Source organism: Bombus terrestris, chromosome 15 (assembly GCF_910591885.1).
Source record: "Bombus terrestris chromosome 15, iyBomTerr1.2, whole genome shotgun sequence".
Lineage (NCBI taxonomy): Eukaryota > Metazoa > Arthropoda > Insecta > Hymenoptera > Apidae > Bombus > Bombus terrestris.
The window spans coordinates 10494859-10517772 of record NC_063283.1 but is presented as its reverse complement, the minus strand read 5'-3'; the positions used below and the strand labels follow the sequence as shown (position 1 = coordinate 10517772).

At 29.4% G+C, this 22914-nt stretch overlaps 7 protein-coding genes and 1 non-coding gene across 14 annotated transcripts; 4 read left to right on the top strand and 4 right to left on the bottom strand.

The window, feature by feature from the left end:
- The first annotated feature begins 57 nt into the window (after positions 1 to 57).
- On the top strand, positions 58 to 1826 carry LOC100652258 (aldo-keto reductase family 1 member B1). Of its 3 annotated transcripts, XM_020866965.2 has the most exons (6): positions 58 to 267; positions 376 to 445; positions 653 to 938; positions 997 to 1388; positions 1465 to 1616; positions 1694 to 1826. In XM_020866965.2, coding segments are annotated over exons 1-6 (951 nt in total). In that variant the 5' UTR covers positions 58 to 265; the 3' UTR covers positions 1743 to 1826. The 3 variants fall into 3 exon arrangements, with proteins under 3 accessions (XP_020722624.1, XP_048268464.1, XP_020722625.1); XM_048412507.1 differs by lacking the exon at positions 376 to 445 and having other exon boundaries at positions 58 to 268; XM_020866966.2 differs by lacking the exon at positions 58 to 267 and having other exon boundaries at positions 280 to 445.
- On the bottom strand, positions 1563 to 4602 carry LOC100642227. 2 transcript variants are annotated; one of them, XM_048412504.1, is made up of 7 exons: positions 3947 to 4602; positions 3536 to 3852; positions 2941 to 3378; positions 2669 to 2866; positions 2293 to 2602; positions 1901 to 2222; positions 1563 to 1723 (listed from the first exon to the last, which is right to left on the bottom strand). In XM_048412504.1, exons 1-6 carry the CDS (start codon positions 3963 to 3965, stop codon positions 1903 to 1905), a joined length of 1602 nt encoding a protein of 533 aa, XP_048268461.1. In that variant the 5' UTR covers positions 3966 to 4602; the 3' UTR covers positions 1563 to 1723; positions 1901 to 1902. The 2 variants fall into 2 exon arrangements, with proteins under 2 accessions (XP_048268461.1, XP_012172370.2); XM_012316980.3 differs by lacking the exon at positions 3947 to 4602 and having other exon boundaries at positions 3502 to 3690.
- Positions 4032 to 5411, top strand: LOC125386441. The gene is made up of 3 exons (XM_048412765.1): positions 4032 to 4046; positions 4601 to 4907; positions 5059 to 5411. The coding sequence occupies exons 1-3, from the start codon at positions 4032 to 4034 to the stop codon at positions 5283 to 5285; spliced, it is 549 nt and encodes a 182-aa protein (XP_048268722.1). The 3' UTR covers positions 5286 to 5411.
- Positions 5412 to 5448: 37 nt separating this feature from the next.
- Positions 5449 to 6810, top strand: LOC100642348 (39S ribosomal protein L43, mitochondrial). Its single transcript, XM_048412509.1, has 4 exons — positions 5449 to 5717; positions 5963 to 6069; positions 6151 to 6356; positions 6428 to 6810. The coding sequence occupies exons 1-4, from the start codon at positions 5581 to 5583 to the stop codon at positions 6551 to 6553; spliced, it is 576 nt and encodes a 191-aa protein (XP_048268466.1). The 5' UTR covers positions 5449 to 5580; the 3' UTR covers positions 6554 to 6810.
- LOC100651856 (glycerol-3-phosphate acyltransferase 3-like) lies at positions 6681 to 17254 on the bottom strand. Of its 4 annotated transcripts, XM_048412503.1 has the most exons (10): positions 17004 to 17254; positions 11303 to 11584; positions 11068 to 11205; positions 10862 to 10996; positions 10404 to 10640; positions 9857 to 10090; positions 9248 to 9363; positions 9036 to 9177; positions 8755 to 8963; positions 6681 to 8672 (listed from the first exon to the last, which is right to left on the bottom strand). In XM_048412503.1, exons 1-10 carry the CDS (start codon positions 17154 to 17156, stop codon positions 8585 to 8587), a joined length of 1734 nt encoding a protein of 577 aa, XP_048268460.1. In that variant the 5' UTR covers positions 17157 to 17254; the 3' UTR covers positions 6681 to 8584. The 4 variants fall into 4 exon arrangements, with proteins under 4 accessions (XP_048268460.1, XP_003401222.1, XP_003401224.1 ...); XM_003401174.3 differs by lacking the exon at positions 9857 to 10090 and having other exon boundaries at positions 17004 to 17227; XM_003401176.4 differs by lacking the exon at positions 10404 to 10640 and having other exon boundaries at positions 17004 to 17217.
- A 775-nt stretch (positions 17255 to 18029) lies between these two features.
- LOC100642821 (ATP synthase subunit e, mitochondrial) lies at positions 18030 to 19061 on the top strand. Its single transcript, XM_003401184.2, has 3 exons — positions 18030 to 18133; positions 18616 to 18772; positions 18861 to 19061. The coding sequence occupies exons 1-3, from the start codon at positions 18080 to 18082 to the stop codon at positions 18902 to 18904; spliced, it is 255 nt and encodes an 84-aa protein (XP_003401232.1). The 5' UTR covers positions 18030 to 18079; the 3' UTR covers positions 18905 to 19061.
- A 410-nt stretch (positions 19062 to 19471) lies between these two features.
- On the bottom strand, positions 19472 to 19544 carry TRNAK-UUU. Its single transcript has one exon. It is a non-coding gene; the product is annotated as a tRNA-Lys (tRNA).
- Positions 19545 to 20147: 603 nt separating this feature from the next.
- LOC100642707 (dihydropteridine reductase) lies at positions 20148 to 22513 on the bottom strand. The gene is made up of 4 exons (XM_003401183.4): positions 22349 to 22513; positions 21200 to 21283; positions 20661 to 21100; positions 20148 to 20584 (listed from the first exon to the last, which is right to left on the bottom strand). The coding sequence occupies exons 1-4, from the start codon at positions 22436 to 22438 to the stop codon at positions 20485 to 20487; spliced, it is 714 nt and encodes a 237-aa protein (XP_003401231.1). The 5' UTR covers positions 22439 to 22513; the 3' UTR covers positions 20148 to 20484.
- Positions 22514 to 22914: the final 401 nt, after the last annotated feature.

Here is a 22914-nt window from a genome sequence, read left to right as displayed (position 1 = left end):
AATGGTAGATATGACGAAGCAACTTCAAATTGTCAGAATCATTCTGATAATTAGATAAAGCCAGATAAAGAATTACACCACAGAGCTGAGAAATTACCTAAAAAGACAGCACAGGGGAAGGGGAAGTATCGCTCACCGTCATGCATTGTCATACGGTCTTAGTTGCATATATGCGACATCGTCAGTCAATATACGTCTTCCTTTTTCTGATTATGTTGGTTCTGTTAGGAAGAATCAATCAGATATCTATATCTTTTATCATTTTATGGTAAGTGTGTAAAATAATAAATATGTGGTATCATATAATATAAATAGGAGCTTCGATTAACGCTGAGTGTCAATTCATTAATGTATTATTTCGAATGCACATGTGACGATGGCACAACAAATCGTGAAATTTAATAATGGCAATACTTGTCCCATTCTTGGTTTGGGTACTTGGCAGGTACGTTACAATTTAAAAATTTAAAAAGTACGTTACAATATTTTTTATAACATAATTCCTGCTTAAGTCTTACTAAATATGTTTTTGGATTTATCAGTGTAACTTTCATAATGTTTGTGTCAAGATTATTTAAAAAATTCGAAATTTGAACCAGTTTTTAATTACGTTCATCTGTAGTGATTTATTTCACACTTTTATGTCGAATAGTCCAAGCCGAATGAAGTGATTCAAGCAGTTAAAGATGCCATTGACATCGGCTACCGGCATCTAGATTGTGCCCCCGTTTATGGAAACGAACCAGAGGTTGGTGCAGCAGTTGCTGCAAAAATCAAAGAAGGCGTTATTAAACGGGAAGATATTTTTATCACAAGTAAATTGTGGAACACGAACCATCAACCTGATCTAGTCGAACCTGCATTAAAGAAAACTTTGAATAATCTTGGGCTTGAATATCTCGATCTTTACCTGATGCATACACCAATGGGGTTCAAGCGTAAGTTTTAATTTTTGATTTTGCTTAATTAGTAAATAAAATATATTTCTTTTTACAGCTGGTGATGATCCATTCCCTACAGATGCTGATGGTAAATCTCTAAACGATGATACCGATTATGTCGATACTTGGCATGCAATGGAGAATCTTGTAAAGAAAGGTCTTGTAAAGAACATTGGAGTGAGCAACTTCAATTATCAACAAATGGAACGAATACTTTCTAAATGTAAAATAAAACCAGTAACAAATCAGATTGAATGCCATCCATATTTAATTGAGAAGAAAGTGTGTGACTTTTGCAATTCTAAAGGAGTCCTGATTACTGCTTACTGTCCTTTTGCTAAGCCAGGTCTTAATGTTGATGAGCCTGTACTGTTAGAAGACTCAACAATTACAGTGCTAGCTACCAAATGCAAAAAAACTCCTGCTCAAGTAGTACTGCGATATCAAGTATGTATTTTAATGGCAAAATTCTCTTTAATCATATTCATAAGTCAAATTAAAAAAGAAGAAATTTATTAAATAGATACAACGTGGACACATAGTAATTCCTAAATCAGTAACAAAATCGAGAATACAAGAAAACTTTAATATCTTTGATTTTGAATTAAGTTCAGAAGATATGGATACAATAAATAGTATGAATTGTAATAAAAGAGTTGGCTTAAGAGCTGAAAAGTATGTATTAAAAAATTGCTTAATATAAAAAATAATGTTTGAAACTTCCTCATTTCATAATTATTTGTTTGATTTAGTTTCAGATTCAGTCACCACAAATACTTCCCCTACAACACAGAATTTTAATATTATTCTATAAACCAACACTAATAAACAGAATTTTAATATTATATTATAAACCACGAATAATAAAATATATTTCTTTTTAAATTATTAAGCTTTTTTCATGAAATTCCTTTAGTTTAACTTTATGTCATAACAAATGGACAATAAATAACTCTTACATTTAGGTGCACTGGCACAATGATTCATCACTGTCTTCACAACCGCATGAGCAACATTCACAAAATTCATCCTCACTATCCTCTTCAGCCAACTGCTTTGAACCAATTGGTTGATATTCCCCAGAAGGATCTAGCGGATCATCGCTACAGTTACATGCTGCGTTGGATAACCCACGAGCACATTTGCCCCTGCAATTACACCTGCAGCTTCCACCTATACGTGAACAGGGCGTCGATGGACAAATTTCACAGGGATCTCTAATATCGCAGGGTTTTCTGAGACCACAAGGTAGCACGTATGATTTGCACCCTGTTCGAATACCTGTATTTTATTTTCATATTAATGTCTGTCCTTCTCATTAGAGAACCTATTACATTATATATACACATACCATGATCTGCCATTGTATAACGTGGTAGCTCGTAGAAAGGTTTCCTTGAAGATGTAGCATAACTTCTGGTAGGTTTGTTACAAGGGATTTTGCAAGGAGGAATATGTTTTCCTACACAAGTTTTTTTCAAAACATATTCAAGATCCTGAGAAGTAAAACAAGGGCGATGACACTGCGCTGACTTCGAGTTGGGCTTTGACAATTTGATTGGCTCATCATCGCTTGTTTTCTCATCGTTCGATTTTTTTGGAGTAGTGGACGATTGAGTTCTGGGTTTAATTGTAGCAGTAGTTAATTTTTCAGTTAGTACCTATAAAATATCAAAAAGTGAATGATAGTGAAGAATTTGTTATAACGATGAAATAAATTTTTGTACATTATTCGCAATAAATGATGTGTGAGTATCTGCGCTTTTCATTTGAGATGCAACTTCCGATTTTTCGTTTTTTGACCACCAATTCGATATCCAGGAAGACATTTTTCCGATTTCTCCCTTAGGCTGTTCAGGCTCAGTTTCTTGATCCCATTTTTCAATATTCTGCTTCGATGTAGAAATTATTGCGTCACTTTGTGACTGTAAGAATATGGAAATAAAAAATATATCAATTCATCACATTATTCTACTTTAAACGTATAATTGTCACTAACGATGACAGCTTTTTCCTTTCCCTGTTTTTTCTTTGATTCATTTTGTTTTTGCAATAAACATTTTTTAGGCGCGTAACATATTCTTTTCCCGCTACTATTTAAATCTGGAATGCAGTTAACGACTTTCTTTCGAGTGCAAACATTTTGATACTCCTTAGATGTTAATAATCGATCCATATGTTCCTTGAAAAGCGTTTCCTTTTTTTCCAATTGTTTAATACAATTCTTCAGATTTAATTCTTCCTCAGCTAGTTGACGAATCTTCGTCAAGCAAAGTAAATCCTCGGAATGTATCGAGTGAAGACTCGGACTAGCGTGACATCGTACTTCTTTCTCCAAATTCTTCAACTTGTTGTTCATCTCCTTATTTATAAGTTCCAAAGACTCTAATTCCATTTCTGTCTCTTCCAATTTAACATCCGCTTGAATGATCTTCTCCTGGGATTAAATTGACTTTTATTATTATACGTTTAAGATAAGAAGATATAATGCAAAAGAGTAGGTGCATTTAGGAAACGACAAATTTTGTAGCGATAATTCAAGCACACTGGTAAGATTTACCCGAATTAAACGCTGAATTTCAATCGTTCCGTACATGCAACTCCTCAGTCTCATTGTTCAGATCCTTCACAGCATTCTTCAGACTTTCGAGAAGTTTTTCAGTTTGGTCCGGATAAGGAGCGAACATTTTCATAATCTTGCGAATTTTACAGTACGGCGCGTCGTCGCAATTTTTCGACATCCACATATTGTATGCTATTAACGCAGGAATCGATCGTTCCATCGTCGTAATTTTTTCTTTTAAATATTTCTGTCTACCGAGAAGATCGCAACGTCGCTCCTTTATCTTCATTGTGATATCTTCTAAATAGGGTGAGGAATGTTCGCTCGCCTTCGTGTCTGATTTCGGACCTAGAAATAAAAAAGGGGAAAGTCGAACGAATCTTTATCAAACATATATTTTGTCTGCATAATTTATGAAGTAATTATTTTAAGTATCGCCTACATTTACATCGGGACGTCATGATTCTTAAGGCGTAGTTTCTGCCCAAAATACAATTTTTCGTTCAAGACCAAAATTGAATGACAATATGTACACTAGATCTGTAATCACAAGTAAAATATTATCATTTTTTATGCAAAACTTTTTAAACGTTTATGACGTTATTTGTATGCTACGTAGCGTTTAAACTGATAAATTACAACGACGTATCTTTGATGACATCATCTTTGAAATTTTGATATTACATGTGAACATTAATTTGTTATATATTTGTTATTGACAGTTTCAAGTTGAATAACATATTTCTGTATTAATTACCATTCTCACCGATAACACATAGATTGAAATTAGCAATGATAGTATTCTTAAAAAAAACTATCGAACAAGGTCGTATGTTTTCTCCGATATCTTCAATCATTTTTGAGAATCTTACGCGCAACGAAAATCAACATGCATTAACGTAACGTTCCTGCGTATTGTACAAAATGTATTAGATCTGTTTAATTTACTTATTGGGGAAAAGATATAAAATATATTGCACTATTTGAAATCTGGAGCAAATCGAAGTGGATAACAATGTTGCCTCTCGACTTAATCAAGAGTTAATAAAATTAAGAAATTAAATTAAATTCAATTTATAGTAAATTTGATAGTTAGCTTGCAAATGAATTTTTATTTAATAGAAGAACGGAGGATTTGATTAGTCGTGACACGGACGACGATAAATATTCTTTGTTGACCGGAACCAGCACATCTCTTCAGGATAGCACCGGAAGTACAATTACAGGCTCTATTAGAGCCAACTACGAACGCAATTTCGAAGATCGTATCTTGTATGGACAAAGTGGTGCTCGCAGATTTAGTTATAAAAAAAGAAAGACTTGCAGCGGAAATGGAATATTTAGTGCTCCTCCCGGCGTCAGTCCCCATCATGTTAAATCATCTATTATCCGTCGCAACACAAGTAGAGCTTCTGAACTCCATACATATTCTACCACACATATCTATTATTTCCTAAATCCACTAGTACACAAAGTTATATAAAACTAAATACACGAATTATATAATTGTATAAATTATATAAAAATTCAAACTCTTTTTTCTTTTTGTGATAGATGGATCTCGATTAATTTTTGTATGGCCACAAAAACCGCCAAGAAGTAGATTATTAAGAATATTAGCTCCTCTTATGCATGGAATCCTCATTGGATTTCTGTTCATGGATGCCGTTCATCTTTGGCCAGGAGAATTTTTACCTACGTCGTTGCCTTCCATAATACCCGTCCCTTTACCACCGGTAAAATGTAACGTAATTGAACCACGATGGTTTGACAATAGTTAAATGTCATGATCTTTCCTTTGATACTGAAGTCGCGTAGGTTAAATTCGCTTTCGACTGAAATATTTAAAAATTTATAAGAAATTTGAATAAATGTAGAAAAAACATATTAAAACACAAAACGAAAAATAGTCTTATTTTAATATATATATATATAACACTAGAAGTTTCTTAATTTGTTTCCTAAAAGATTAGTCTGTAGGCAAGTATGTCTGCATATATGTATGTATGTATATGTTTATCAAAACACGATACTGTGTGGAATCAGTGAAGGTGAAGAGTACTTTCATCTGCAAATATGTCAAATAAACATATATTTCAAAAATTTGGATTTTTGCGTGCACCTTTTGGCATTGGTGTTGGACGTTATGTGTGTCAGTTACAAAGAATAACTATAAAATTTTGTAAAAGTCACGGTGGTAGTCGTGGAATAAGGTAAGACAATTCCTTCTGCAACCTCTTTGTCAAAATTAAATTTTTATATTACATATCGAAGCAATGGTAGGCGAAAATTCTGAATCTCTTTTTTGAGTCATAATTGTTGCATTAATACACATAGTTTATATCTTTTTTTTTAAACATAACCTGCAATATCCCATGCCGGTTGTATCTACATGTAGATATGTACATGTAGATATGTACCTACATAAAAATATTTATTACATTTTTATCATATACAGAAGTTTTTTGGAACATGATTTAATTGATTATGCAAAACACAATTCTGGAGTCGTAGTATATGTTAAACCAAGAAGGCACAGAAATCCAGTTATAAAAGCAGAATATTGTAAGTTTATTTATTACTTATTGTATTAAGAAAAACTTTAAATGGTAAAAGATAATATTGAAATATTTATGTATATTATAGTGAATGGAGAAACACATTGGATGTGTGTTGCCAATTATAGTAGGCAGGATATTATACAATGGATGGAATTATTGAAGACTCAATATCATAATGGCCCAGATTACAGATTACTTAAATTATGGCATACAGATTTTCCTTCTATTCAAGGACCTTGGACACCATTCACTTTCAAAGATCCATCTTTGAATCAAGTCAAATTTCCAGATGTAAATATGAAAGCTTCTCCCATTTATATGTTTTGTTATTATATATATATGTATATCTTATTCATTTTTAGAAAAAGATTGGTGAAGCTATTAAATTGAAACCAACAGCGACAGAAGAATTAATTAGATTATTTGAAGAACAGCAAGAAGCTGAGAAGCTTAGCGAAGAAATTCCAGTTCAAAAAAGTGTTAATTAAATGATAGTTTCAGCCATTTTTAGTTATTGCAAATTTTTAATCAAATATACTGGACATTAAATCAATATTGCCATAGCTTTTCAAAATGACATTTGGTTTGTTCATATTTATATGATAGTACGAGAAATCTAATAAACATATTTGTTTAATATCCAAATAGAAACCTTTATGTACATATGTCAAATGATCATGTAAATCATTTAATCGTTGTAAGATTATGGCTATTATAAAATAAATATATATAGCTTACAAATATACTTGTGCTATTTACTGGTATATATAAACTTTGCATGCATATGGTACCATATTTTGTATGAAACTAACGTACTTATTTAAATTATCAAATATACATTCTATATATATAATTCAAATTGCACGATGACATAACAATTTCATTTGTGCTTTATATACGTTTGATGGAAGTATATTATTGACTAGCATATATATACATACACATATATATACACAATACTTTTGATATGTGATAGGAGAGTTATAATAAAACATTGATTCATACTGTTGTTGACTATGTTTATGTTACTGTCAAAATTACAGTGACAGCCACATATTCCTTTTGTTATTTTGTTTATGTATATCCCTCTATATATTCATTATATTATGTATATCCCACTATATATTCATAAAAATATATCTTAACATTTTTTGTATAAAAATTGAATAGTGATATTATACATAGCGCCATAACTTGTTGAGTAGATGAATCTATAAACTCATATCCAATTTAAGTGACTCCTTTACCTTGCATGTGTGACCGATAGTTTTACATTCTAAATAAGTTATGTTATTATTATTACAATATTTAATTTCTACAACAACCTAAGAATGTAGTTCGTTTTTTAGAGCAATTAATTGCGTTTTTATTAACACATGCAATCTTTGTATATCAAACATAAAAATATATTCTACACATTCTATGAAACATACAATTATCAATTATTTTAATTAATCTTTACTATTTGAATTAAAAAATATTAAATACAAGACATTAAATTATTATTATATTAAACATATACAAAATATTAAAATGTTATTAGAATATAACTTCTAATCTAATTAAAATCCAAACATCAATTAGAACATGAATAAAATATTCTCAATATTTTGAGAACAGTAGATGAAGATTATAACTTTTCTTCATAAAAATACAATAAGCATGTATTTTTTTTAGTTGTGTAGTAATTTACGAACGTTTTTTCAAAATTTTGATGATATTATTTACAAAAATAGGAAATATTTCAATTATGCTCTTAAATTGTAATGAATGGCATTTCAAATAATTTTCAGGGGATGGGTACAGTAGCATAACCCTGATATATGCTAATTTCTTTCTATGAGAAATATGAATAAATACTTTATTTTTTACACTACAATAAAGAGTAATATTTTTCCCTATCATTTCTACAAAAAAAAAAAAGAGAAAGAAAAGAATTTGTAACTTCTCCTGTATAATATCAGATGGGCTTAGATATCCATAACCATATATCAAATTAATGAGATAATGAGGTGATGTACATTTCTAAAAATGTAATAATATAAATAGGATGAGTTTTGATGCTACATTCAATCATACGCACAAAAAGTCACACACCATCGGCCATTCCATATTAAACACTTCATTATGTATAAATAATAAATTTGTAATGCCTCGTTATATAATATTGGTATTAAAAATTGACAAATGTGGTACCTGCGATATTTCATATTTAAATTCAATCATAATATTAAGATAAATTGTTTATACTGCAATAATCGTCTTGTAATGAATTTAAATGTTACTATAGAAATTTATCAATTTTTCATTGTATAAAAAATAATCTAACATAACGCAATGTATCACATTTGTAAAATTAAACAAATTAAATCATGCATACGCTATCATCCCCTTTTAGCACAGATAAATGTCCACGAAGAAGATAAAACAGCACATCAGGTAAAATATTCTCGTTTAAGCAAAATATCACACATTATATCAATCGTGAAAGAGGGACTAGAGACGATTCATATTCGACTTTATTCGTCTTTAAGTCGTTTACTAAGTTCTTCTTGTTGCTTCTCTCGCAATTCCTTTTTTGGCTTTATTCGTTTAAGCTGACCATCCCTAAAAATGTAAATAAAAAACTTAATTGTTTTTCTTTATATATAATGACGAATTTTATCTTTTTTTATCTAAAAAATTTTACCATTGTAAATCAACCAAGCCACCCTGTCTTGCTATCACAGACTTTACTCTATTCGCAAAATCAATAGCGCTCTCTCCCTCGTTTCTATACATTGGAGGAAGATACCAAACATCACATACTATGGCCCAACTTGACATAGTCATATATAAGTATTGTATCATTGAATATCGACTACTATTCCAAAATGCATCCCCAAATCTTGGATCATACTATAAGAAAAAGAATAAAATTGGTTACCTAAGGTAATCAATACTATTTTACATAAATATGTACACAATTACCTTTATTGCAACAGGGTAAATTACTCCACCAACTTCAAAGCTTCCTTTCTTAAATTGCATCACTGATGTATTATTTATACAAGTGCCTTCAGGAAAGATAAGTATCGGTGGATTTGTAGGATCAGACACGTGCTTTTTTAATCTATAAAATATGTAAGAAAATTTTAATGTTACAAAGAAATTATGTTAACAGCACGGCGATTAACATTTACCGTCTTGTAACTGCTTCTCTATCTTTAACTTCACACCGTTCAAACCAAATATGTGGTGAAGCACGTGCTAAAGCTCTTTGTAGAATACCTAAAAATCCACCATGTCTCTGACCTATCTAAAATATAAAATTTGAATAATATAAATCATCTTTCACGTAATATTAAAGTAATACATTTCTATGCAATGCAAACAAAAATAACATCACAATAATAATAATAACTAGAAAAAAATTAATATATAGCAAATTTCAAGCAAAATTCATTTAAAGCAAATTTCACCTAAAATAATATTCTTTATGGAATAATATTAATCGCGTTGCACATGATACTAAGATAAAGCAAATTTTAAGCAAAATTCGTTTAAAGCAAATTTTATCTAGAATAATATTTCCTATTGAATATTTTAAATCGCTTTTTGCATAATATTAGAGTAATATATTTTCATGCACACATTCCACAACTACAACATCACAATAACAGAATAAGACCAATATAAAGCAAATTTCAAAAAAACCCCAAAAAGTTGACATAAAAGGATGAGTTATCATATCAATAAATAAATAATGCTGGAACTATTAACTTATTAGACGAAGAACGACAAAAACGTACCAAGGAATAGCAATTATCGCACATGAGTATCAGAACATCTATAGGTGAAGTATGATTTGCCACACAAATACCCCTAACAGGACGATTCTCCGGATTATGATACGTAATTACTGATGATAGAGCACTCGACAACACACCGAAGCACATTATGGAGACTTTATAATTCAGCCATCGCTTGAAACTACCCTCTGGAACATAGCCGACTACCGCTGTACATGCAGTCAGCCACATCACCTGTAAATCACAAGCTTTGTATCTAAGAAAGGATCTTTCTTTTAGTATCAATGCTGACTAGCTTTACTTGCAAAGCATAGTTACAGGATACCGTTTTATCTGTAACATTTAACAATGTACTTTAATTCTGTCAGTGGGCGGTTATAAATCATATTAATGTAAGGGATTAATACATCAGAATTTCCAAATTTGTTTTAACGATATCGTCATATTATGCAGAGATTAGTTAGTTACAAACAACAAGACATCATCACAAATTCCCAACAGCAAATTTTGAAAACAAAAGATTGATATCTTCGTAATGCCTCATTACCAAGGAGAATGTTGTCTGTGTGGATAAGATAGGCACATCGATTGTGGAAGTGTGATTTGCCACACACATTCCTCCTGGTTTTGGTTTGTTCTCTGGATTATGAATTGTAATTGTCGCTGATAAAGATTGTGACATTATCCTGAATGCTATGAGACTAGCCTTGTTGTATGTCCATTTCTTAATAAAACCATTTGGTAGGAAGCCAATAAGAAATGTTGCAATTACAATGTACAGTACCTAGGAACCTTTGATATTAGTTGAGTTGCAAATACTAAATTTATATTTGGTATTGAAACAGACAATTTCAAAACAGATTCATGACAAACATATAACGGAATCTTAAAATAAAAATAAATGTGGAAATAAGAAATTAATCGAGTGTATATGCATCCTACCAATTTGTTTCAACTTTTCTAAATACTACTAATTTATTATTAAAAGAGAATCAATGAACTTACCCCTACAAAACAAATGAATATCCTCAAGGGAAGAAGAAAACAATATCGCATAACAAATCCACATATCCATATCACTGTTAACTTCCAGGAGATGAACTCGTAATGTCTATTTGTTCTAGTTAACAAATTCCAATTCTAGAAAAAATATATCATTATACTATATAATAATTCATATATATCTATAGGTCTAGAGAAATAGAAATTACCTTCAATTCTTCTGCTTCAAAACGAGATGTCACCTCATCTTCTATAATAGCTTCTACACCAGCTTTAATGTAATCCAAACAGATTGCAGGTTTGAACTCCCTTTTCAGGGTTTCAAACGAATCTCTACGTATGAGAGTCTGCAACAAAAATATATTCTCAATCCATTGTACAATTAATCATAGATATGTATATATATTTTCTTAATATCTATTAAACACGTAGAATTAAAATTACCTCGCTTTTGCTCGCACTTGTTGCAGGCGTCTGTGAATTCTCCGTTTTCGTTTCTTCCAAATGATTTTTATGATTCTGCATTTCTGGCTCGGGTACCAAAATCAAATCCGTCGATCTGGCTATAACGCTGCTGCTCACTCCATTCTGCATACTCTCCGTTTTCCAATTTTGCACATTCTGCTTTTCGACGTGCCTCGACTCGCACTCCTCATCCGTGTCTTCGTCATTTTGCTTCCAAGTACCATTCTTCTTTTTCACGTTTTCTATGTTTTGTCTGCCATACTGAAGTATAAAAACAATACATGCGCTATAATTATTTAAGTTTAAACGATCCTAAGGAATGCGTTTCTTATTATGAAGCGCCTTTTTGTAAAGTTTGTAAAGTTGTCTTTACATAACACAAGAAAGTCAATCGGATTAGTCAATCTGATTATAACTTATAAGAAACAAGTACTTAAAACGCTAAGTACTATAGGCTAAACTACGAATATTTTTAATAACAATAATTTTACTTCGGCCTTGATCCTTTAATAGTTATCGGTGATAAGAATAAAGGTAAACAATGCTTCTTTTCTTTATTTATGAGATTTATGTAAAATTGAATACTTTGTTATGCTTGTTCCTTTTTAAAATTGTTTTACTATTGGAAAAGATTGTTAAAATAAGTTATAAAATATAAAAAAATGTTCGTAGTTTGGAATTAAATATTTTTTTCTAACAGAAATTTTTGGACAGAATTTTTTCTAAAAAATTCATATTATAACATGGAGACGCAATTAAAATATTTAGTGCCCAATCTACATACAAAGCGTTTGGAATATACTATATAATTATACTACTATGCCACATTATATATGTATTATGTAAAAAAATTATGCAAACAGGCAAGCTAATGTCCTCCTAGTTGATAAAACCGAATAATTTCATCAATTTTTTGAAGGTTAAACTTACCGAGATTATCAATCAAATTGATAATAAATCATAAATATTAAGTTCAATGAAACTAATTCAATACAGCTATTGATCATTCACAAGTTCGAACAAAAACGACAGGTTTCATTAAACATCTAACATAATTATTAATTACACACTTCAAGTGTTGTAAGAAATTTATTTAAATATCAACGAGAAAAGAATTTATTTAATATTTACATAAAAAGGGAACTTTTAAGATACGGCAAAAACATTTATCGTTTGTTTCAAGTCATCCGAATTATTTTTTAGATAACATTACTAATTACTTCCACACGAGTAATAGTCTTTTTATTAAAAAAAAGCACTGTCGTCTGATGATATCTGTACACTTTGTACTTAACTAGTCCATCTTTCTTCTGTTGGTAAAAGATAGGCATATATCATAAATGGAAAGTTCATCAAGGACAAGATACATTTTCCATTGAGCTAAACTTGTAGTATCTCTGATAAAGGAACCTCTCTACCAATATTATCGCGTTAATCATATCAGAAAACGAAATTTTGTTGCTATATCTATGGCAAAATATAGAGTTTCGAAAGAAATGGATATCTCGATAAATATATTTGCTCCTTGCACTGACACGTGCTTTCTTGAAATTCGACGAATCATGTGATTAATTGCAGCATTACGATATTCGATAACGTCGATGAGAAAAGAATCGATAAGGAATATGTTTCAACAAAAGACAAATTTCTTGAACTTTGTACTTGATGTCCATGATTTCTAATAGTATAGAAAAAAGATTTTTATGCGTATTTTACATAGCATTCCGCATAATAATGTAATGTATTTATCAAGTTATTTGATTATTCGCGAAGATAAAATATTCTTTTATCACACACACATACAAAATGTTTGAACAATCGCTTTTTAATACGTTCTCTTGGTCTTTTTATACGATAATTTTATTATAATTATGCTGGAATATGCGTCGCATGTAGGTTCGAGATCGTAGATGTTTTGTCCTGTTCGTGTAAAGTTTTTTTTAAATTGATTATAGTTCAATTTTTATTGCACGTAGTCTTTCCATAATCGCAAACTATTCAATAAAATATACCTACGATATAAAACTTTTATGTACGTATATATGTACATACGTATTGTATGTGTTATATAAAACATTTTGAATTTTCATCAGCACTGTAAAGAAACACGACTGATCATATTGGAAAACTGAAACAAATCTAAAAATGTATATAGAAATTATAAGTTATTTATTTGCAAACACATATTTAGTAAAAAATTTATATTATCTTAAGCGTATATTAAGTGTTAAAGATAATTCCATATCTTGCGATTTCTATATACCTTTCTAAATTTGTATCAAGCTTTTCCAATATAGCTATGACAGTCGAGTCTCATTACTATGCTAATGAGATTTCGAACTGTTGCTCGTGCCATACACAATATATCCATGACAGATATCTACGAGTATTCACATATTTTTATACGGCGTCTTCTTTTCATGCGTCTTTAAATTTTAGACGAAATTCTATCGATAAAATGATGGTGCGTCATTCTTCAATCTCTGCACCATATTCAAGGAACTACAAACATATCATCGTCGCAATTCACGATCTTTGTCTTGTAATCACGTTAAAAATATGTGATCAAAGAAAAAATTGACGAGTTTGTACGCATCTTGTACAACCTTTCAATTAGAACGTCGCGTCTTCAGTCTACCGTCTGTAATTACATAATCATCGTTATCGTTATATTAGGATCTATTCCATTAATTAATTCGCGATCAAAATTGAGAAGATCGTGAAGAATGAAAATTAATATGCATACATATCACACCTATATATAAACAAATAAGGCGAAACGTCATTGTTCTCATTCTGCATATAATGCATATTCCAGCATACATAATTACAGTAAGATTATTGTAAAAGAAACTAAAGGAACATCTTGGAAAGCATTCATTGCACATTTTGTAAATCGTATACGTATTGTGATAAATTTTTATCTTTGTGAGTATTCAAATAGTGTAGAGAATGCATAAGATTATCGCATGAGATGTTTCATAAAATGCCTCTATATTTTATTATTTATAGCTTGATCTGACGATTATATAACACATAAAGAATATTTGTTTTTCGTTTGCTAATGTAATATACTTCATTTAATACAACATTTTTATTTAAGTTGAACTACTTTTATTAGCAAACTTGTTATCAAATATTTTTGTATGGGATGTTGCTTAATATTCACTTTTAAAAGTATTTTGGTAACGTCATTCGGGTCATGTCAAAAAATCTAGACAATGTGACCGATAATTGAATAGTGTTTCATGTTACTCATTCGGCGCGTTCGTTATGTGAAACTGTAGTCACGGATTTGTCTGTTCTTCAAACAAAGGAGATCCACGTATTATCGTAACATGCGTACGGTGAACGGCCTCCGATAAACTAGAATAGTTTTCTAAAGAAGGAAAATTTCAATGAAGAATAATTACACATGTTTATGCAAAAATCTTTGCATTACTAACGAAATAAACTATATAATATAAATAAATAACATAATAAAACATAAAAATGCATTTCTATATAACACTGTATGGAAATATTTTCTAAAAAATATGATTTTCCTTATAAAATCATAAATCATAAAGACTTTTGCACAATACATCGTTTCTAATTAAATAAGATGTTGACATACAGAATATAGATAATCTACGTTATCAATCGGTATATATATATATGATATTCACGTCGATTAATTATTTTATTCCTAACACATGTAAATACGAGTTTCGTTTTATATTGAACATATCTCCTCGAACAGACTATGAACTACAAATTGAATAATTTGATATCTAGCGCGCAGTGGAACAAAATGCCCATTTTTATGTTAAGATTGTGGAAATTCCTATTCGAATGAGGTAGAGTGATGAGTTTTGTTTCAGGTTAAAGCTAAGAGTAAATAAGACAACAAGAAAATAGAATAAAAGAAAAATATAGAGAAAACATCATTAACAAGTTTTGACCTTGGAAACTTATGTTCAAGTTGACATTTTATAAAAAAAAATTGGAATTTATTCATTACTATCTATATATGATTGAATATTTCCCTGAAGTTGTTATACATTATTCCCTGTAGATTTGAACACTGTATTCAAATCCGGTCACAGAACTTGTCTAAACTAGTCCTTCAGGACACTGAGAAAGATGCGATTAAAGTGAGAAGATATAATCATGGTTTTGCTAGTTTACATTTTTTGATAGCACTCAAATTTCAATTTCACACATTGTATTTGTTCAAATAAAGTACGTAGAAATAATAGAATACTCGAATACGTTGAATTGTACGTTAAATCGTATTCAACACGATTAATATTCGAATAACATAGAAAAAAAATTGAGAAAGTCGACTTTTTTAACTTCGAAGCTACCAGAATAACGATCACGTATTTCTGACTAGTGAGACAAATATTTGAACGTACGTCGCAAAATTCCTCCTTTCAAAAATCTAATGTGCACAAGTATAATAAAAAGCAAACATGGAAATGTTGGATTCTTCAGTAGCACAAATCGTTTCAACATTAGGATTTCGCTATTTAACGGCTTTAAATCGATACAAATTGGTTACGTAGGATATAACATCGTAAGAGATTCGCCAAAGCACGCTTCGATTAATTTCAATTGAATATCTTAATTATATATATATATATATATTAAATATAAATATTATAATTATATATAATATATCTAATATGTATATTAAATTATATATAATATAATTAATCAATATAATATATATAATTCATATGAAATATGAATAAAAGAATCATGTTAACATGTAAATTTAAAAGTGATTCAGAAATAAAATATTCTTTGAACTGCACTGATGTTCAACCAATTGATAATTTGGGAGCTTGACTAATAATTTATACAAACTGGAATAAAAACATATTTTATTTATTAAAGATAAAAATCAAAAATTAAAACACACGATCTGAAAGTATATTATATATATGATAAGGAATATTTATGTAGCAACAATATATTTAATTAGATTTTTGCATGTTTGTAACATATTTTATTTGCGCTTTTTATTGATTATGGAATTAAATGTTAGAAATTTATGATTGAACGAATAAACTTGATACCATAGTTTTTATAATTAAGTATAATTACTTCGCGTAACTTACGTTTACTTTAACTGTCAGAAAAACGTGGTAACTCGGAATACAATTCTAACTACCAAATTTTATGTATCTTATGAAATCAGAGTTTTCATTGTATCGAAAATAAATTAGGGAAAAACTAAAAAATGAAATTAAATATTGAATTGCTGCTACTTGTTGATTGTTAGGTAAACAATACATGAAACACACTTGGTTTAATAGTAGTCACATATTTCATTGACCATCACTTTGAAACGATACATAAACCTTTACATATTTTATCTGTAAATTAGTGCAAATTTTAACATTCAAACTAAATCGGGTATATATGAATGAATAAAATTCAAAATGTCTACCTCAAAGTTAATTGCAATTTTTCATATTTACAAAATAATATTGTTACGTTTAATACGTATTTCGTTCTAGAAATTTCATTGTGAATTTGATATCAAAAGATCATGTAATCTTTCGTACCTTTTCTATAAAAAAAAAGAGAAAAAGAAATCATAAAATGTTTATCATGTTTTCAATTTATAGCCTCATGATGTGTCCCTAACCGGAGAAGTATTGTAAATTGAATTCACTCATTTTCTTACCTCAAATAGTGTTAGCAGCAATTTTATATATAATCTTCTAACGCCGAGTGACTTTCCGATAGATGCCAAAAAGATTATGGCAAGCAAAAACATAAGAAAAGGTGTTAAAAGTAAAGAAACCGCTAACGACATCACCATCCATAGCGGCGCCATTTTGCTTACTGCCAAGGAATATCCGAGAAGGCGAAACGGTTAAACGATCCCTTCCACAAACAGTTTAAAACCACCGTGCTTGAAACCTATATATACAAATACTATAGAGAGAAACATATTAAAGTGTAACGATCTGCGTTATCGACACTAGTCAAGAAGCTGTCGGCAGGTGCATTTCGATGAAATTGCAGTCATACAGTTACATTTCTTATCGACTACAAGAAGGCAAAATGGTCGGCCAATAGAAGACGAGTGAAAAAAGGTGTTTCAACCAATCAAATACGAGATGAATTTAAATTACAATTTTTAGTTTCTACCATGTTTCTATAGGTCTTTATAACGATAAGAAACATCAGAGCGCGTTCTTTTCAATGCTAGTTTATCAATTCAAACATAAATTGTCATTTTTTTGTTCCATGAATTATTTTGTTTATTTGCTGCTATAAAGATTATCAGTTATTCCTGTGAATTGTTTAAAAAAGAAACGAAGAAAAACAAAGAACGTGAGAAATTATAATACATATAAAATTAAAAACGATGAAATAACAAATTATAGTACATAGCAAAATAAAATAAAATTTAAGACTATTAATAAATATATAAAGTATAATATAATGTAATGATTGATTTAAGGCTAAACTTCATTATGATCAAATTCGCGATGATAAGTATATTCTAATTTAATCTTCATCAAATTGCTACATTTGTATCCTTTAATTTCTAATCCATGTGAAAGATAAAATAATATGTAGAGAGTATCATAACAAAGCTTTCTCAAATCTATATTATATTTGTAATATATTATTCTTCAGAATAATGGTAACTCTCATGTTCATATTCAAAAATATACAGGAATGTTTTAAATGTCCGCTCAAATAGTGATGTTATCTAGAGTTTCATAGCATTAGCAAGCCAGTGACAAAATGTCGTCTGCCGAAGTAGCACCCCGACCATTGCAGGTGTCCCCTTTAATTAAAGTGAGTACAATTTGCTACGATGAATTTTTTGAAACAATCTGCATTCAACTATTGTGTTGCTAATTGCTGTTTATTTAACAAATGCCTTATTAAGATTTTTTATTGTTATAAAAATGAATATGCTTCGGAACAATATTTTAAAATTGATTATATTATATAATTTTTGTGCAACTTCAAGTAATGCTTTCTTTTTTTTTTTTTAAGTTTTAAAGAAATATAGAAAGAGTTATATATATCACTTATTTTACATTAGAATGATATTTAAAGATAAATTAGTACTTAATTTGTATTTTATTTTCTAACCTTCTTAATAGGTATAATAAGCGTTAGTCAAGTAATATATTTTGCATGAATTAAATAATAATATAAATTAGATATCTCTTTCTCTTTTTAAAGCATTAATAGTGTATATATTTATATACATGCATTTAAACATAAATTTAAAAATACTTTGTAAAACATTATTATTGGATTTTGTGTAGTTTTCCCGATGGACTCTTCTGTTAACTGGGATAGTTTACGGTGCTTACCATCAAAGAAGACTCAGTAAAAGAGAAAATGCCCGCCGTGAACAAGAACTTAAGGAAAAACCCCTTAAAGATGCAAAATTAGCAGCAGAGAAAAAGAAGCTGGCTGAAGGTAAAAAATGATAAATTTGACTATGGATAACCTGTAGGTTCTTTTAATGATATAATATTGATTTGTAATTTCCATTTTTCTGTTTCAGCTGAAATACAAATGCTGAATGAGTTGTTCACACCATCAAAATAAAAAATATCACTTATAGTAGTATACATAAGTATTTCTGTTAAGTTAATATTAAATTATCCTTTAAAAAATGTCCATTATGTCAATTTCTGTTCAGGTTTACAATAGATATAAACTTCTTATTGTGCATATTAAATAAAATGATTTATAATATACTAAATTGTGATTTTATCCAGTAGAACCCCATTTACCTGAACTCCGTTTATCCGAACTGATGTCATCACAATGTCCAATTTCCGATTTTAATACTGAATATGTTTCTAAACTCTTATAATTCAATTCTAGGCCGCGTGACGCATCGCTTATAGGAATAAAAGTTTTTGCCCTAGTATTTACAAATTTCAGTTTAGTAAAATCCAGTTATATAAAAATTAATTCCGACTATATGAATGATTAAAAACGTAAGAAGGATGAAGTAATAGAGCGCTAATATCTGATATGTTTTGTCCTCTGACCATGACGGATAAATGAAGTTTTATTATATCTTCCATGGAATATTTAGAATTTTCCAATACTCATTAGTACATGCAAAATTAGATATCGAATTGTTTCCAAATAGAAAAAAATATTCGCCCGAACAGGGACTCGAACCCTGGACCCTCAGATTAAAAGTCTGATGCTCTACCGACTGAGCTATCCGGGCGATTGAAGTAACATTTTTCAAAATATATAGTTACTCTTATAAAGAGAATTAACAAATTAAATTACATAAATGTCAATTATATTTAAATGAAATCGATAACACTTAATAAAGCATTTTACAAAATTATTGTTCTAACTTTTTGCATATATAATTTATTGGGCATATATGTTACAGTCTTGAACAATAGAAGCTCTATTATGCAGAGTACACATAACATTCTAATAAAAACTACAATTATGCTGTAGATTGTATTTTATTTTTTCCAATTTATAATATCAGAGATTATTAACAAACAGTACTTTTGTTTATACTTTCATATTTACTTTTAGTTTAAGAGATAAACTGCTAAAGGACAACACAATTATAATATTTCAGAATATAAAATATATAACATTTATATAAAAATAAATATTAGAAACGTTATAAAATATGTTACAATATGTTTGCAAATAATTTCACTTAATTACATAATTTTATTGTTGTAATATTTAAATGGAATGAATTTATGTTGCTATATGAACCTATAGCTCTCGTGTTTAAAGGTACAGAGAAAAATATTTTTACATATATACAAATATATCTTCATATTCCTTTTTCAAATGCATTAAAATGGAACAACATTAACTGATTGGGTACACAACGATTATTGGTTCAGTGTGGATCTCCAAAAGCCGCGAAAAGAATTTTGGATGATCTAGACTGGACTACAACGTGGGACACTGTTGGTTCAGTGTGGATCTTCAAAGGCCGAGAAAAGAATTTTGTATGATCTAGACTGGACTACAACGTGGGACGCCGTGGGACACCGTTGGACATCGTTGGACACCGTGGGACAACGTGGGACAACGATATCAAGTATTTATAACGGGTATACATATGTATATATATTGTCATGGGAGCATCATAAATGCTTTCGATTCAAAATATAACTCTTTTTCTCTTAAGCTGTAATTAATTCTGTTTTATTGTCATTGGTAATCAATTGTAGGAGACTTCCATTAGCTGGACGTTCTTGATTTTGTGACCATTTCCAGAAGAGGCTATAAAATAAAATGTTACTAGTAAGAAATCAAATATAAAAACATGAAATAAGGAAAGAAGAAAGATTTTATTTACTCTGCAACAAATTCAAGTGGAGTCCATTTAGTTGTATCAGCATTTGGCATCCATTTTCTATTCATAGGTGTATCTAAAGTAACAGGCAAGATAGAAGCAACCAAAGAATTCTTTGGAAGACCGCTATCTTTAGCAGCTAAAGATTTAGTAAGTTGATGAACAGCAGCTTTAGCCATTCCATATCCAATCATTCCTGGTGTTTCTGCTAAAGCTGCTTTAGCACCAGTTAATGATAAAAATCCTCCTTCTTTCAAATGATGGGCAGCAATACTAGCAGCAATACTTGAACTGCACACACTCTGCTTCCACATAAGTTCACTGTTTTTAATAAAATCTTTATTGGCTGCATTTCCACCGGCCCATCCACCAGCCACACAAATAATTGCATCTAGTTTATTCCCATTTAAAATATTTCCAATTTGTTGCATAATATCAACTTCCTAATAAACAGATAAAAATGATTAGCTTTATAAAAAGATATATATATATATATATACACATATTCTTATTTAGTTGAATATAACAACTTAAAAAATTACCTGCTCTTGCCAATTGCTGTTTGGTTTTACAATCACATTTGCATCAGCTTGGTCATTTGCCTTCATATCAATACAGCCAACCCACTATGATTATGAAGTTAATGTAGTTTTATAAAAATATATTATTTTTTTTAAATATAATAATCTGTTTAGTACTTTGCCTATAAACTATATATGTAATGTGTAGAATAACAAATATTTTAGTATCATAAAATTGATATAGTTACAAGTTTCTTAAACTTATTTAACAAACATATTATAGAGGTATATGTATTATGTGAAAGGTTCTGATTCATTAACTATGGCCTTGATGTATTTTTCCTCTATACTTGAGATTGCTAAATAGAATTATATCTGTAAATCTATATCCTTTTTGTTGAAATCATATCTTTATAGGGAAAGTTCCTTATTAAATTTATATAAAATTTATTTTATATGTTTGCATTTAGTAATGTAAATGATTCATGTTATTTATTTTATTTTATTTTTCGACCTAACGGCCTCGTAGAAAGAATTTGGTTGTTTAAAACTAAAACTGAAACTAAATTTAAACTAAAATTAGTAAATGATTCATATTTAATTACCCTTAAAAATATATTTATATATTAAAAAAGGCTATAAAAATATATTTATACGCATATATACACGTAGATAATAATCGTTATAGATACATAAATAAAATACTATACTTCGTAGCATTCAAAACAGTGTGCGAAGAATTACTTCGTAATTACGTTTGAATATGTACACTGGTCACAAATTCTATGAAATTCATTATGTATAAAAAAAACATTCTATAAATTTTGTATTAAATTTCTAGAAGGATGTACATTCTCAAGTATTACTTTTTTAATTAATTATTTTTAAATACAAATGATTTCATTGTTCAGAAATTTCTGCCGAACAGTTGTTTAGAATTAATTTTTAATCAATGTCCAGATCGAATAAGTTATCGATGTATAATTGACCGATGATTTGTTTTTTTTTAAATGAAACTAATTAATAACATTTACAAATGTATTACTCTTGAAAACAACAATAAAAAGTTGTAACTTCTGTGGGAAAATAAGTCAGTCCCATTGATAACAAAATCAACATCTATATTTTTATTATATATTGTTAATATTTATTGTTACTATTATTACTCACCCACTTTTTCGACTTGAATTTTGAAACACAAGTAGAACCTAAAGCACCTTTGCCACCATATATTAAAACCCGTCCGATTATTGCCTCCATTGTTCAATAAAAGAAACAACTTCTTCGTGAAATATGTTTCGGGAGTCGCGATTATATACGAAAGAGTACGAAGTCATACGAAAATCTTTCGGAAAAGTTCGTAAAAGGAGTGCTAGATTGCCAGATTTTCGGCACAAACTATAAAGACAGATTGTCAACTGAGTAGTTGATATTGTTTCGATGGAATTATTTCGAATGACTTTAAATAGAATATGCGTATGAATCCTTAATTTCTACATTATGATTAGTATTTAATGAATTAAAACAACTAATAATTCAATATAGCGTCATATAGATTATTTATATATGATCTACTTGACATCAATAACATTCTATTGCTAATGAAAAAACCCTGAAATGTTTAATCAATTTTTTTATTGTATATATACCTTGTCAATAGTATGTTATGTTTTCCAGAATGTTTCTTGCGCGAATAATTAAATGAAATCGATTTATTTTGTACAAAATGAAGTGAT